This window comes from Falco naumanni, chromosome 2, assembly GCF_017639655.2.
Source record: "Falco naumanni isolate bFalNau1 chromosome 2, bFalNau1.pat, whole genome shotgun sequence".
NCBI classification, from domain to species: Eukaryota; Metazoa; Chordata; class Aves; order Falconiformes; family Falconidae; genus Falco; species Falco naumanni.
The window spans coordinates 26,250,137-26,265,857 of NC_054055.1; the positions used below are offsets into that span (position 1 = coordinate 26,250,137).

The 15,721-nt window shown below is 38.8% G+C and overlaps 1 protein-coding gene across 6 annotated transcripts; it reads left to right on the top strand.

Annotated features, from left to right (window-relative positions):
* Positions 1–943: 943 nt before the first annotated feature.
* On the top strand, positions 944–15,182 carry CCDC82 (coiled-coil domain containing 82). 6 transcript variants are annotated; one of them, XM_040584054.1, is made up of 8 exons: positions 944–1,074; positions 1,863–2,418; positions 3,071–3,290; positions 4,416–4,508; positions 6,540–6,664; positions 7,484–7,654; positions 13,205–13,275; positions 14,161–14,273. In XM_040584054.1, the coding sequence occupies exons 2-8, from the start codon at positions 1,870–1,872 to the stop codon at positions 14,165–14,167; spliced, it is 1,236 nt and encodes a 411-aa protein (XP_040439988.1). In that variant the 5' UTR covers positions 944–1,074; positions 1,863–1,869; the 3' UTR covers positions 14,168–14,273. The 6 variants fall into 6 exon arrangements, with proteins under 6 accessions (XP_040439988.1, XP_040439989.1, XP_040439984.1 ...); XM_040584050.1 differs by lacking the exon at positions 13,205–13,275 and adding an exon at positions 14,913–15,182 and having other exon boundaries at positions 945–1,074; positions 14,161–14,346; XM_040584052.1 differs by lacking the exon at positions 13,205–13,275 and adding an exon at positions 14,913–15,182 and having other exon boundaries at positions 994–1,068; positions 14,161–14,346.
* Positions 15,183–15,721: the final 539 nt, after the last annotated feature.

Consider the following 15,721-nt stretch of genomic DNA (forward strand, 5'->3'; position numbering starts at 1 on the left):
CAGCGCTGACAGCTCTGAAGAAGCCACTTCGGTGGGGTAAGCCCCAGGCCAGACCGGGCCTCTGCGGTGGTCACTGACAGACCCCCCTGGGGAGGTGCCATACCTCATAAACCCACACAGATATTCCTCAGGAACGCATCTAGTGATGTGCGGAATTAAACTTTATAACTCAGGATAGGTTATAAAGCAAGTATGTTTAATTCACCGGCAGGCATCAGGGTGGATAATTCCAAAAGCACCTGCTGCCCTGACTTCTTTGTGCACGTGTGATTTAAAGTATACATTCATACATATTCAATAGATGCCCAAGAATAGGTTGGGTGAGGATAATTAGCCTACCGAGAAGCCATTAACATAAGTTACCTCCCATTTGCGCTTGCACCCTGTCTCCTGGTGGGGGTCGTTGAGGATGAAGGCTTGGTAGTCTCCCTCGCTCTGAACTTTTCACCTTCACTCTTCGTGCAGACTCAGTCGTGTCTCAAGTTTCTTTGAAACCAAAAAACAGGGCAGATCCAGTTTCCTATCTCAAGGCACAGCTGTTCTCATACCAGTGTCTTCTTATCAGCACAAGGAGCATCCCAGGTCCACCTTACCGGTACAAAGGGCCCAGGAATGGGCCTAATTTGCGAGGTCACCCTCTGAAGCTCCTCTTTGTTCATGCAATGAGAGTTTTAATTGTTCTAATTCCATATCCTATTAATCTAGTTATTTCTAAGCTTTCTATCACTAGGGCGAGCAAAACCGACATCACTCCTAAACCACAGCACCCCAGCTCCCACTGCGCGAGACCGGCCGGCCGAAGGCGGCAGACGAGGGGGAGCGCGGTGTGCCGCCCCACGCCGGGGGAGGACTCGAACCTGCCACCCCCGGTTCTACAGCACTGCACGCCAACCCGCAGCGCGGGGCACACCACGTGACACACCTCCCCCTACCACGGCCTGCCAGCACTTCCGTAAACATTGCGGCAGTTGAGTGACGGGGGCAGCAGCCAATCGCGGTGCGCGTAGCGCCAGAGGGCGGTGGTCTCTCCTCAGCGGCTCCGGCGCTGGACCGCGGGAAACGTTAGCGGTGAAAGTAACGGTTGCTGCGCGAGCTGCTGGCGGGAGGGAAGGGGCGTGAGGGGTGGCCGCAGCGTGGTCGCGGCGGCGGCGTGCGAGGTGAGCTCTCCTGGCCCGCCGCGTAGAGCCGGGCGCGGACCGGGTCAGCATGGCACGGCTCGGCTCGGCTCGCCTCAGGGCACCCACCTCTGCCGCGTCAGGTGTTGCTGCGGGGCGGGCCGGTGGGGGTAGGCCCCCCAGCCGGGGGGGGATCGTCCCTCCCCAGCTGAGGGCAGCGGTTGTGGACGCCCGGCCGCTCCCCGGGGAGGCCCGGTGATGGTTATCCGGGACGAGCGGTGTAGGCCGCTCTTGAAGAGCCCGGGAGCTGTCTGCCTCGGCTGTGAGGGGCAGGGGAGCTGTCTGCCTCGGCTGTGAGGGGCAGGGGAGCTGTCTGCCTCGGCTGTGGGGGGCAGGGGAGCTGTCTGCCTCGGCTGTATGCTCCCAGTGTTGCAGGGGATGATAGGATCTGTAGCTGCACCTCAGACCTTATTTTTTCCAGTTCATTCGTGCTGGGTGTGGACAGTTCTGCTCTTCCACATTTTTTTGAGTAAGGCATACCCTCTTCAGAAGTTACTGTGCATGTTTAGTTTTGTTTGATGCTGATTTCTGTATGTGTCTCATAATTATTATATTGTTAAGTCATAAATGTATGCAGCAAAATATGCATTCCCGTGTGCTTTTGGTTTTGGTTTTTTTTTTTTTTTTACTGGCATAATGTAGTAAGTGCTTTGTTTTACTGGTTTATATTTTGGTGTGTTGTCACAGCCTTCCAATGGAGATAAAAGCAGTTGTTAGAAGATATGAAACAAGAAATAAGACAGCGGGAACAAAATTGTCATCATCCAAGTCCCGAGTTGATTGGAGACGCACTAAAAGGGAATTCATACTATCTGACAGCAATGACGAATCCTCAGTTACCTCTGAGGAGGAAGAGCCTACCGCATCAGAGGATGAAATAGATGAAAAAGATGAAACTGGTTTCAAGAACAGCCCCTCAGATCAGGAAGAGAAAAGCCACAATGGGGAAGTAACAGAAGATGGTGAGGATGAATACATCGTGCCTGGGAAGCGTAAAAGGTTGAGCACCACTGTCCTGTATGACAGTGATGAAAGTGAGGAGAGTGATATACTTGTTAGAAAAGTTTTTGCTAAACACCACTGTATAATTGATGAAGATGAGAGTTCCCAAGAACAGCAGCCTGGTAAAACCTGTCCTACAGAAAATGTTTCTACTAATAAGAAACAGAAAGTATTTGCAAAATTAAAAGAACTTGCAAGACAAAGAGCAACTCGGACATCCTGCAGCAGTGGAAGCTGTGAGGTCTGGATTTTATCCTTGAAATTCAATTGGAGAAAATACTGGATGTAGGGAAAGGGGAAGACTAATAGGAATCAGTGGAGTTTTATTTATTTTTGTTTTGGGTTTTATTAATGACAAATCAGTAGTTCTGTCACATTTTAACAATTGTCCCATTAACTAGATAACAATATTAACTGCTGAAAACCTTTATCCTGAGTTTAATTTTAATCACTGAGGATGTAGGAATTTCCTTTCATTTGCTGTTTCAGGCATTCTGATGACTAAGCAGCTTAGAATGCAGGTATCTATCTGATCTATGTAGTCAGAGAGGAAAAACTTTATCATTCCTTTGTTTCCATAAAGAGACGCATGAAAGGACTAGCAAATAATTTTTATCCAGAAGCAAAATACACGCTGAAGTAACTTAGAGGTCCTGTTAGCTTAATTCCTACAAATATAGTAAAGAGAGGTACACGGAGAAGGCTGAATTAAAGCTGAAAGTAATTATCATCTAATACAGAATGATGTATTTTTTTAGAAACATCATATTCCTTGTTAATGGAACTAGTGATGTTATTAGAAGGTCAAAAATCATACCCAGTTTATGTAGTATTTCATCAGTGCAAACAATTAAAATTCTTGTGTTTGAAATGCTTTTTAAAATTTTAATTAGGATTCTAATGGTGAAGCAGAAGAGGAACTATTCTGTCCCTTGCCCCTCACACCAACAGAAGGTAGTGAAACTGATAGTGACAGCATGAAAGACTTCATAGTAGAGGAAGATGAAGATGCTGATGATGACAGCACAGAGCACGTAAAGAATGAAAACCAGCCACAACAGAAAGAAATTAATAAATCAAGTAGTGAGTTGCTGGCATACTACGTCCCACACTGTAAGATAAAAATTAATGACAATTCTAGATGTAAAACTTGCTTGTAATGCTGTAATAAATATTAATGGACTGTAAATACAAATATTATATAATGGGGTATGATAGCGTAAAAGCAGATTCCTGAAAGGTTTCAATTTATTGTATAAGTACTTTGATTTCCACAGTAAACTTTTACAGTCTTTCTGTATCTTATCAAAAGGAGGGTATAATTTTGGGGGGTAGGAAAGAAAACCCTGTTGCACAGACTTTCTACATCGGTCTGATTTAGGATGAGGTAGGCTACCTATGATGCAGTCATTCCTGTGGAGGCCTAAATCATCCTTCATCTTGTGCTGTATGTTAAGAACAACTGTGTTGATTCTGGCCAAATTCTCTTCTGGAGAGTGCTGTGGAATTCTTGCCATGACTTTGGGATTTTGGGGGCTTGGGTTTTTTTTTATTTAAATGTATTTTTATTCCATGGCAGTGAGATTTGGGAGCACAGGACTATAGGGGTTTTTGAATTCATTGCTCAATTTCAGCTGAACTGCACAGAGGCAGAAAACTTTTCAAGTTGTTCTTTAAGAAAACTGTTATCTGGATGGAGCAGAGGGATTTGAAACAGAAATTTTTGCTAGTTAACTTCTTACATATTTTGTTGTTCAGAAGCAGGTATGTACTGACTGGAGAGTCTGTGCTAGCATAGACAGTCACAAGCGTTTGTGGTGTTTCTTCCCCAGTTAAGACCTAAGCAGAATTGTGTGTGTTTGTTTTTTCCAACTTTCTTTCAAAAAATAAACCACCTCCCCACCACGGGCTTGGCCTTCTCTGGTTTGCATTATGTCTTGCTGTTCATACAAGAAATTATTCTCTTCTTTTAGTGTTTGTGGCTCTTACTGTGAAGTGGTCTTGCTGAAAGGATGTGTGACTTTAGGATGCTAAAATTAATTAAGATCATTGGGATGAGGGGCACTATCAAAAGGCAATGTCATGAGGTGAATGTTGTACATGGAAATTATTTTTAGATCCCTATTTAAATGACTTAATTCTAAATGTACAGTTTCTTCTTGTAGTACTTTTAACATTGCTTACCTTTTTTCTTTTTTTTTTTTGTTTTTAATTCTGGTTATATTGCTTTCTTTCCAGTATCTCGCTGTGAGCATTACGTACACTTCAAAAGAATAGTAAACGCTTTCCTCATAAATGCGATTGATGGCACTTTTCTGAGCTCATTATATGGTAAGTAAATTGCATTAGATTATACAATAGTGCATTCAAAGTTGTACAGAGACATTTATTCTAGGGAAAGATGTGTCTCCTGATTGGAGTTACAGGACTGTGAGTCTTAAGATCTGTTCTTGGGTTTGCTGCTCTGTAACTTGGCGGGGTAGGCAGGAAGGAATCTATCTGACAGAGTAGAGTAATCCTGGAAAAATGTGTATACCTAGTTCTTTTAAGCCAAGAAGGCATTCTGGGATGTAGTTACTGATTGGTAGGAACAGCCATACAAAATTAATTTCAAATTAGATACCTCAATGAAGAACGTTGCAAGGTCAGCTGATTTGTCAAAACGCCGCATGCTTCATAGCTTTTTCTGAGGAATTTGGTAGATAATAAATAACTTTAGTTATGGAGATTACTCCGGATCTGACTTTTTTTTGTCTTTTTTTTTTTTTTTTTTTTGCTTGTAACATTTGTTCTTTCAGATAAATAATTAGCTGCAGTCAGTACTTGTCTTGTTCTTGCTGAGGAAGTGCTTTTTGGCATTTGGCCTAGTTGGGTTGAATGGCAGCCTCACATGTAGTTTCAGAAGCACTATAAAGATGGGATTAATGAGAGGACTGTCAGTGTCAGGTTGTGGGAACAGTCAGCAAAGTGGAAGTTTTGGTTTCATCAGGAGCTAAGAGGGAATGCAGTACACCACAGACTTCAGAATAAAGGCTGTGTATTCTTAAAGCTAAAAAATGTCTTTCATATACAACTGCTAGTTCTACTACACTGCCAGGGGTTAGTTTTGTTTTGGTTTGATGTTTTTTTTACCAAGTGAAAACAAGCTTATGACAAGTCATAAGAAAACTTTGCCAGGTTTCCTTCTATTTCAAATTGTATCTGCTCTACAAAATTAACAACTTATTGCCAAGGTGCTGGAAGTAGATCAGCTATGTGTGTGAGCTGGAGGTTGTGTTCTGTCTTTCTGAAGAACATTGTATGGTATGACCGTAGCCTTGCATTACAAAGATATATTTTTATAACACAGAATGGATTTTTGTTAGTTAAGGGAAGGGAATATCTTAATTAGTTTGAATCGAGAGCAGCTGCCTTAGTGTTAGAGTTCAGACTTGCTTTTTGTTGCAAGGCATTTTTTTTATGGTCTGTCATAGCCTCTTCAAGCTTTTTGTACAGCTGACTTACTGAAAATGTGTGTGTACAATGTGTATGCAGAAAAACATTATTTGTAATTATGGTGGTTATAACAATAGTGACAATTAACTTTTTTATATAGAAAGCTAGATAGCCAGTGGTCTTTCTTTGTTCTGTTTCTTTGGTAACAGCATTGCTAAAAGGCTATGGAAGGTAGCTGAATTAATTTGTATGTCTGTACATGCTGAAGCTCGAGACAGTATGAATGGGCCTGCATCTATGAAAACCCTATTTAATTTCAGGAGTCCAGCATGTATTTGGGAGATAGCTGTGGTATAGTGGTAGTTTTCCTTGTCCTAATACTTGCTTATTTCTTTTGCTTGGGTAAGTATTTGGAAGTACTTATGCCACCTAACTCAAGGCATCTGACTGTGCTGCTGAAGCGTAAAGGTCAGTTTCTGTGTGTTCTTTTATTATAAGTGACAAAGAGAGTTGTCAAAATTTGTGCTGTGAAGCGGTTCATAGTAGTTGGTTTTCATGGTTTACAACTTCCTCCCTTATACATTATGAACAGCTTACATAAACTGGACCAAAAGCAAGATACTTCCCACACCCCCCCCAATTCTTTTAAATGGGATCAAGTGAATGAGTCTTCATTTAGGATGACAGCTTTTCACTTTAGCCTTGATTGTAGAGTTTTTTCATGTACCTCTTGTGATACATACTTTGTTTATCAAAGATGCATGAGTCACTTTTATGAATAACAGTAGTGAGTGGTTTGAGTAATAATTTATTAAAATAATTCATAGTTCTTAGTATGCAGAAGCATAATGTCCTTGAAAATTTTATTTGAAGAAACTTGCACAATGTAGGGTGATCGGCAAATTAGTAATTGCTGTCACTTAACAGATGGAACAAGACAAAAGAAGTATGCGCAAGATATGTTGCTCTCACTCCATTATTTGGATGACCGCTTCATTCAGCCTCGTCTTGATAATTTAATCTCTAGAAGTCGCTGGAAAGACCGATTCAAGGTATGTACCTTATACTTCAAATAGTGGAGTGGGCTTGAAATCATATCATTACTGATTTTTTTTTTTTTTTTAATATATATTGTAATTCTCTGTAAAGGTACAATAATTGCTATAATTGTATATACTTTGTTAATAGAAACTCCTTGTTCTTTACCTTACATAACTTGTTTTGATACTTATAAATGGAAGTATTTTTTATGTTGATAACCAGGTAAACATTCAGATAACAGAACAGAATCTGTTCTGTTACCTGAATGCTTCTCCTGTTAAGTTCAGCAGGTTAGGTTTTGAGTAATTTGTGTGACTTGCTAGGTGTTATAACAAAATTTCTTCCTCCTCCCACAGAAAGATAAACCAGTATATTCATAATGAAGATTCTACTTAAAAAAAAATTAAGTCAATATACAGTAACCTAGACATTGTATGCAAATTGCTAGAATGGTATTAGTGTGATAGGTCTGGTGATCTAATAATCACTGTAATAATGGAGTATGGCCAGTAAAGAGGTACAGTGTATTTATTTAAAACAGACCAAGAGACAGAGTTGCACCCTCACCCCCTCCGAAAAGAAAAATGAGAAAAAAATAAGTGCCAGGGTGCAGGAGCTGTTCTTTAGGTCTGAAGCTGAATAAAAGAATTAATGAACTAGAACTGAGTTAACTGCTGGGAAGTGCTTGAGAAACTGTATGTTTGTGACTGAATGGTGAAAGACTTCATATTTGAATCTCTTTGATTTCTCTTGGGAGTATTCAGCAGCCTATTTGAGGCATCTTTCAGTTTAGGGTGATTCTTTAATGTTATTTGAAATGTGTTTTTCAGGAGCGTGTGGATTGTTATCCAGATGTTCACATAACCATGAAAGATGCAAAAAGTATGTCTTGTCAGGCCTGTGAATTGAATCGTTATTGTAAGTTTAACGTGCAGCTCTCTGGGAACCTTTATAATAGCAGAACTTTGGAACCGGATTACTTCATGTCAGATGACAAGCAGGTAACTTCAAAGAATTACTCTATATAATTTTTTTAAGCTTTGTCTAGTGTTACAGAAAATCATAGAAAGAATAGAAATCCTATCAACACATCTAATATCTATAACGCTAGAGGCAAGTGCGAAGCTGCTATACTTCCATGTCTAAACTCTATTAATTTGTAATATAGACGGACCATTTTGCAGTTTGGAGGAGTATAGTCTTGCATTTAGCAAGGAATTACAAAGGAAGTTCTTATGAAAGTTTAAAGGATGAATAGAAGCGTTCTCCTCTGCCTCCCCCCTCCCCCCCCCCCCCCCTTATATGTTGGGAAAGAGGCAATGAAAAGTATCCTCAAGTAAACCAAACTTTTATGAAGAAAATAAATCTGGTGGTTTTCTATGACCTTTGGTTTTGTCTGCATCACAATAATTGGTATGTTGTTTCTTCCCCACTTTTGCCACTTTAATACTAGTACCTGATGCAGCACGTGTACTTGAACTGCAGTAAGTGCTAATAATTATACCCAGCCATGAGCTGGACTTCATGATAAAAAAGATAAAGGGCCAATAAGATTTATTGAGAACTTTTCCCCTCAAGTCAGAATTGACATTTGCCTCAATTTTTCCTCTGCTTCAAGTCTCTACAGTCTGAGTCTCATCCAGGGCAAGAAGAAAACTCTAGGTACACAGTATCCTACACATCCTACCCAGCATGCTTGTCTTTTGTGATGTATGGAGAGGTAGTCTGAAACTGTGTGTCGAAGAGGCTGACCGCACACATGAAGATGAACATACTAACCAAAGTTCTAATATGAGCACTCAATCAGTTATTTCTAAAGTAGCTTTTTGTTGGGTCAGAGAACATTTAATAGAAGATTGAAAATCCTAAAGTGGATGCATATCTTAAAGAAAGGAAAACCAGTGGTAAAGAAATGAGTGACTAAGTGATGCTCTGAACATGCCTGGCATTCCTGGTTTTCATCAAGTACCTGAGCAATACTATGACTCTGTGGGGTTTTTTTTATTTTTAATAGATCCTATCTCTGTATGCCAGGAGTCTGAGGCTTTAAATCAAGAATAGCATTTGCCTTGGGTTTATGTATATTCTAAATATCAGAATGCCTTTTCACAGAAATTAGATCACTTGAAAGCCTTTTACCTTTCTTTGTGTGTGCCTGTAATGCCCTTAAGACTTCCCCCGCAGGAATTTTGCATTGATTAGCTTGCAGAAACATGATAAAAGTAACTTCCTGTATAATGGACAATCATCTCCATTGAATGATTGTGTTTTCTGTTTTGTTGCAAGTAAGGCTTATTCTACATGGGTCACTAGGTTTGCTAATTCTGTGGCTACTATGCCTCTAGCATTTGGAGCATCTTCTTGTTTGCTCTAGGTCAGAATGGTGGGTGAAATAGTGCCACTGTCATTCTAATGGTCCAGTTGCAGTCCAGTCAGAATTTACTGCTTCATTCTTCAGATATTTACATATCTGCTATTTCTCATGTAGCTGTTCACTCAGGACAAATTATCTTGAAATCTCAGTGGCATTGACACCAGAAATTGCTGATCTTCTGTTGAGAAAACTTGTTCCTAACTACTTCAATACATTTTTATCACAGCATGTTTCTCATTACTGCATTATCAGAACTATTTGTCCAAACTGGAAGACATTTCCATTTAGGTAGTCTTGCATCTTTTTCTCGCTCAGTTGTCTCTATTAGGACATTTTGGATTAAATTGTATTTTTTGAATGAAACGCATCTTTCATGTTGTTACATGATGTTGCACTAGACAGTAATTTTAGATGACTTTAGCAGTCAGTTTTGTTATATTTCACAGCTGAGACTTTTTAAGACCTTGACTCTTAAAAACCTTAGTGTTCCTAGTATTTAGGGATCTCTTCTTCAAATTTACTGCTACCAGTAATTGTTATGATTAAGTATGCATATGACCTTCCTAAGTAATGTAATTTGTGACCTGTTATGATAAACTCAAAGCACACAATTTGTCAAGAATAAAATACTCCTACGGCTGTGTACCAAGCTGATATCCAAGTTCTGCCTTTCTTCCCCTTCAGGAGATGTAGAAGGTATATTACGTTCCTTTGTGACTGTGAGGAGTTTTTTAATGCAGCTGACGTTCCTCAAGTATTTCCTGAAAAGAAAAAAGTGTCAGAACAAGTTGTAATTACAATATATTTTGAAATGCAGTATAACAGGATTTCTTATATAAAGTGAAGCCTTCATCAAACTGGAAGTATACCTTACTGAAGCTCAAGCCTGTATTGTTTGGATCTTTGCAAATATTCTAACTTAGAGATCTGAGCAGTGTCAATATGATTATCATTATGTCATCCTATTGGGCTCTGTGTGTAATGCAGAACCTAGGGAAATCTGTGCGACAGTTTTTCTTAAATAGATTAGAGAATTTCAGAGCAGCAGTTGTTAATACTCTGTTTTGATAAGTCTGTGTGTACATGATAGTCAAGAGAGCTAGGCTTTTGCAGTAAGGCCTTTCCCCTTATTTATTGCCAGAAAACAGTTAAGTCCTTGGCAATCATACTAGCACTGATACTGCAGTCTGTAGTACAGTCATTATTCTCCTTTGTGTACAGGTCTTTAAACGTATATCAAGAATTTAAAAATTTTCAGTTTTTCATGGGAAGTGTATGCCTTGCCTACCACAAATAATTAGTAAACTAGCACAAGAATTTAATCTTAACTCAACTTCCAACTTAACCGTGGAAAAAACAGTAGCAATTCCCTCACTGCTACCCAAACATTGTCCTACATAAAGCATTGGCTGGTTTTCACTTTGGAAAAAACTTGAAATATCCCACTGAATATTGAACTAACTTGCTAGTTCATTTTTGTCCTCCAACTTAACAGTACAAAATGAGAGCTTTTTTTACCCTGTATACCCCAGCATCTGGTGAAATGCCTGCCATGTGCGTGCTCAATATAGCTCAGGGGCTGTAGAACAGACCCAAGAAAGACAGTTATTGAGCACTTTCTAGTGATTTTTGATAATGCCTTTGTAATGCAATATTTGTGTTCTTACGGTGACCTGTAATTTAGACTGCTAAAGGTACTGTTCTTAAGTAGTCTTTGAAGTTCTGTTGGCAGTACGTTGATCAACTTGTCCTGCTACTTGAGAAAAAAAAAAAAAAAAAAAGAAAGGAAGAAAAAAGGCACACAGCTACATAAAACTGGCACTTCAGGAACTTAATTGACTGAAAGAGAAGGCAATTCAGCACTGGCAGATCAGATTGAATGGAAACATGTAGCTGGACTATTTTCTAAAGTTTTATTTGAAAATACCCAAGAAAAGTGGATGTGGAGAGAACAAAAACAGACCTGCAACTCTCTTCTTTTGCATAAAACTTTCCTTTTCTCTCATCTCTGAAGTATTCTGCTTTGCCAGTAGAAAGAGAAGAGAAACAGCTGTTCCAGTTTTGCTTAGGCTTGCAGGGATTGTTCTGTGTAGCTGCCAATTCTCATTCCTCTGCAAGTCAGGGAGAATCAAACAGTTTAGAGGTGTAGGTGTCCCCCACACTTTACTTCTGTGTGACCCGGATTATAAACTGTTTTCTGCTCTCACTCTTGGTGTTCTACTTCTGTTTATAATCATGCTTAGAGGGCAGGGGTTCAGTCACTGCATGTTGTGCTATTGTCAGGCAATGTTCCTGCATTCCATACAAAGTGATTTAACACAACTTTGGCTGATACGGCCAGCTTGGGTAGATAAGTTAAGCATTAGGACAGAGTCACTGAGAACTGCAAGAGGAAAAAATTAGAACTGAGTACAGTACTGAGATTCTTTCCAAAGCTGCATTCTGAAATAGCATTGTATTTTTAGACTATCTTTCTTGCTTTAAAAACACAATACATAATTACATTATACAGTATTTGGAGAAATGCCAGAGGCAAATAGCTGATGTAGGAATACTTTACACCTTGCACATAAATGAACTATGAAAATCATTGCCACAAGATAGTTCAAAAGCAAAAAGTTTTAGTGGGTCCCAAAAGGGATAGACAGGTTCTTGGGGAAGCTTCTTCCACGCTACGGAACATGATAGTTGGGATGATACAGACTGTCTTAACTGTTGACTTCTAGGAACTGTATGGTAATGTTAGGATTATTCTGGTGTTCATCCTGCATCTTATACTAATTTCCTAAATGTCCCCTGCTAGCTGTTGTTGCAAGGGAGAAACTGAGCCATCAGTTTGATGCAAGATGGTATCTCCTATTTTACATCAGATAATGTTCCAGATGCTGCACCTCATTGTGTGGGATACATGAAAAGTTATTAAATGCTCTGTGAAACACTGCAGCTCAGTTCTTGATTGTTTCAGTATCTGAAATGGTACTTCTGAAAATTTGAATGAATCAAGGTTACACATTGGTTGGTAGGTCTTGTACTTCATGGTACCTATAGCACAAAACTATATATAAGCAATGCCTTAGCTTTTCAGTTTTGGGGAGCATAGAAAATGTAGCTGCATGTAAATGCATAGACATGATTTTTAGAGATTTGCAGTATAGTACTAGGATTTTTTTATCTCAAGATGGTTAAAATGTCAGTTAATAACCATCTGCTGTAGGTCCGATCAAAAGTTCTTCTAAGCAAGTGTGTCTCTTCTGACTTCAGTGATGTTACGCCTGCTTGTATCAGTTGAGCGGCTGGTTAATGTATTTAAGAAATAAAGTATATTCTTATATTTCAGAAAATATCTAAATAATACATATAAATACAAATTTAGTTTATATCATCTTTAGAAATATAAATACGCTTTTCTGTTACTGTCACTGTCAGCAGATGCAGCTAGTGCTAGGTTGTACAAGTAGGTCAGGTGTGTTGGGGAACTGCTCACAGATGCAAATTTAGTCATGCATTTGGGAAAGCTTCCTGAAAATGCAGGTTGTAAGCACTGATTAAAACTTAACCTTCTCATAATTTAAAAGGATGTTCAGATTATTCCCAATGGCAGCAATAAAGGGTATCACTGTTGTGGCTTAGAAGAGATCATTTTGCATTATATAACATGGTTGGTTTTTTGATCTGTATGTCTGTGTAATCTGAAGTTGCAATACAATTGCAGCTTGCATTGCTGATGCAAAGAGCTTTGACCTTTAGCGATTTACCAGCTTGTTACTTGCAAAGGTGTAACAAGGCATCAGCCCAAAACAATACTGCCCTTGAAGGGTAAGTTGATGGGGGTGGGGTGTGTATGTTAATAAAAATGAATCAGTTTCTCCTACATGTATCAGGAGCTGAATTCCTTTACACATGTATTAATGGTGTTGCTTTTGAGTGTAGAAAACCTGACCTCCAAAAACCAGCCAGATGTAGATTTTTTTACCTGGTGGACTTTGTCTCCATGGGTTGGAGTAGTAGTTGGTGCACCTGTGGGTCATTTATAGGGGATAGATTCCTCTTCTGATTTGCCATTGTATGCACTTGAACTACTTCTCTTCTAGAAATGGAACAAAAGTTACTCTTGTGAAACACAGGATGTCCTTAAATGCAAATGAACTTCTAACTCTCTCCCTCCCCACACCTGCAGTTTTCCATACTCAGTGAAGATTTAGGATTGCCAAAGATTCTTGTAACCAATATATTACTAGGTATTTTCAGGTAAACACCTTCACTGCCTAACATCTTTGTATAAAATCTGAGTTCAAGACAACGTGCAAAAGTTTGCCTGTATTTAATCTTAGTGCTGATAGATGATAATGAATCTGCTCTAATCCATGCTCTGATTATGTATTTACAAGCACATTTACCATTTTTTATCTATAAGTACTGCTGTAAACTGTGAAGTAAGACAGTCCTTTTCTTCATGGAAATTGTAGAAGTAAAACTGGTAATAAATGGGAGATACGGAAACTTTGATTTCTGCTAGCTATACCTCCCAGATAGTTGCAGATTAACACTTGCATTGAAGAAACCCTTAGTTTTTTCAGATTTTATTTTTATGAAATCTAATCTCTGTATATATTTATTAAATATGTTTCTAGGCATATGTCTATTTGTATTCATATCTATTTTTTTAAGAAATACTGAATAGTATTCAGTCTACAAAATGCTAGAACTGGTATTTCATGTCTCTAGGAAGCACTATATATTATGCAAAAGTAATCAAATAATTTCTTTTCCTCTGCTTTCACAATATGATGGTTGTCTAAAATGTCAGTGATTTTGTAACAAAGTCCCACCAGGAGATAGAAAAGATACTACCAATTATAAACATGATTGTGTTTGTAAGAAAATAGTACAGATAAGCTGCCATTGCATAGACTTGCTGGCTGCCTGCTTGCTCAGAAATTGGTCTGCTGTGGCTGTGAAAACTGCATGGTTTTGCACTGATTTTATTCATGTAGTGTCATTCTATTTATTTCAAAAAATTATTCAGAAAAAGTTACTAGACTGACAAAATCTTACTAGACTGACAGCCTTTTATTATATTATCAAGATAATCACAGTTCTATCAGAGAGAATGATTTGTTCACTTTGGCCTAGGTTTTGAAGGTTGGCATAGTGTGTGCAAATCGTACAAGAGTCTATCATAATTTGAAGCACTTCAAATACAAGTTGTATGTGGATTGCAGCTCCATTACCAAGTTGGATGGTGTTGAGGATGAACCGGTCAGAGACACAGTAAAACGGCTTTTCAGCCAGCTGGAAGACAGTGGATGGATACAGAAGGTATGACTGAGTTATTTGATGTATCCTTTTCCAAGTAGATAAAAGTAAGCTGGGATAAAATGTCTGATTTAATTGATCAGTTCTGAATTACTGGGTTTCAATAATACAACTCTGCTGAACCATTCATCCACTTCTGCTGACCCGGCCTCTCCAACAGTGGTATAGTGCTGCGGTCACACAGAGTTTGTGTCAGCTTTTGACATGAAGCATTTTGACAGCTGCATGATCTCTGGGCTGTGGTGGGCAGGCTCCTGTTTCATTTGAAAGCAGCAGCACAACATACTCAAGCTGTAACTTAAAAAGATTGGGAAAGACGTGTGTGAGGCACAGCAAGAATATTTTACTCTTCTGTTTATGCTGAAGTACTTTGAATTACTCAGAAACACTTTATGAACTATTTTAAGATTACTTGTAGTACAATTGCATCTAGCAAGCTTTCCGATATCATTGCTTCTGAATTGTTATTGACATGCTTGTTAATGTATTGAAGAAAAAGAAAAATCAGTCCTTATGTAATTTGGTTATTAAATATTGATAAAATAATACAGGTTTTATTTTACTTGCAGAGATACAATGATCTTGAAGACTACATGAATGATGCAGACAGTTTCCAAGAAGAGAAAATGTATTAAGTGGTCATATAGCTCTTTGAAAGACATCTTGTAAAAATCTGAATGGCCTGCTTTATCTGCATGCACTTTTATCTCTGCTTGATCTTCAAGATTCTTTTTAGGCTATGTTATACTTAAATCCATATGCCTTTAAACTACTGTTTGAGAATGTGCTGTGTCCTTTTTTTCTCATCTGTGTCAATAATAACCCAAAATTTTGCCAAATCAGTCCTTCCAGTCTTCATAGGTCATGTTAAGTATACTTCTGTTCTTAAAAATAACATCCCAGTATCTCTTTACTTGTGAAATAAAACTTCCACCTATTTATATTGAGCTGCAACATAGGAAAGGTAGGAAGTGCTGAGACCTTTTGAAATAGGTATATTTGGAAAAGTAAGGCTATGTTATACATGAACTTGCATCTTAACTTTCCTTGTTGCTCATTACATGCAAGTCCTACCATTTAGAACTATAGTTACAATAAACAGGACCCAAATGCAAAGTTCTGTTTCCTCTGAGGAATCAGTGTAGACTGTTGCAAGGCAACAGAGGAAATACTCTGCAGTCCTGACTACATTTGCAGCACAGTAGTCATTCCTGTCTTTAGAGGGTAGGTGATGAGTCACATTATAGACATCATACAGACTTGAGTCTGGCTTAGCCATCTAAATGAACACTTGGGCCCACAGGGCTGTCTGATAAGCAGCTGGGGCAATTTACTGAGATTTTAAACATCAACTTACTTTGTGCAAATGTCATGGCAA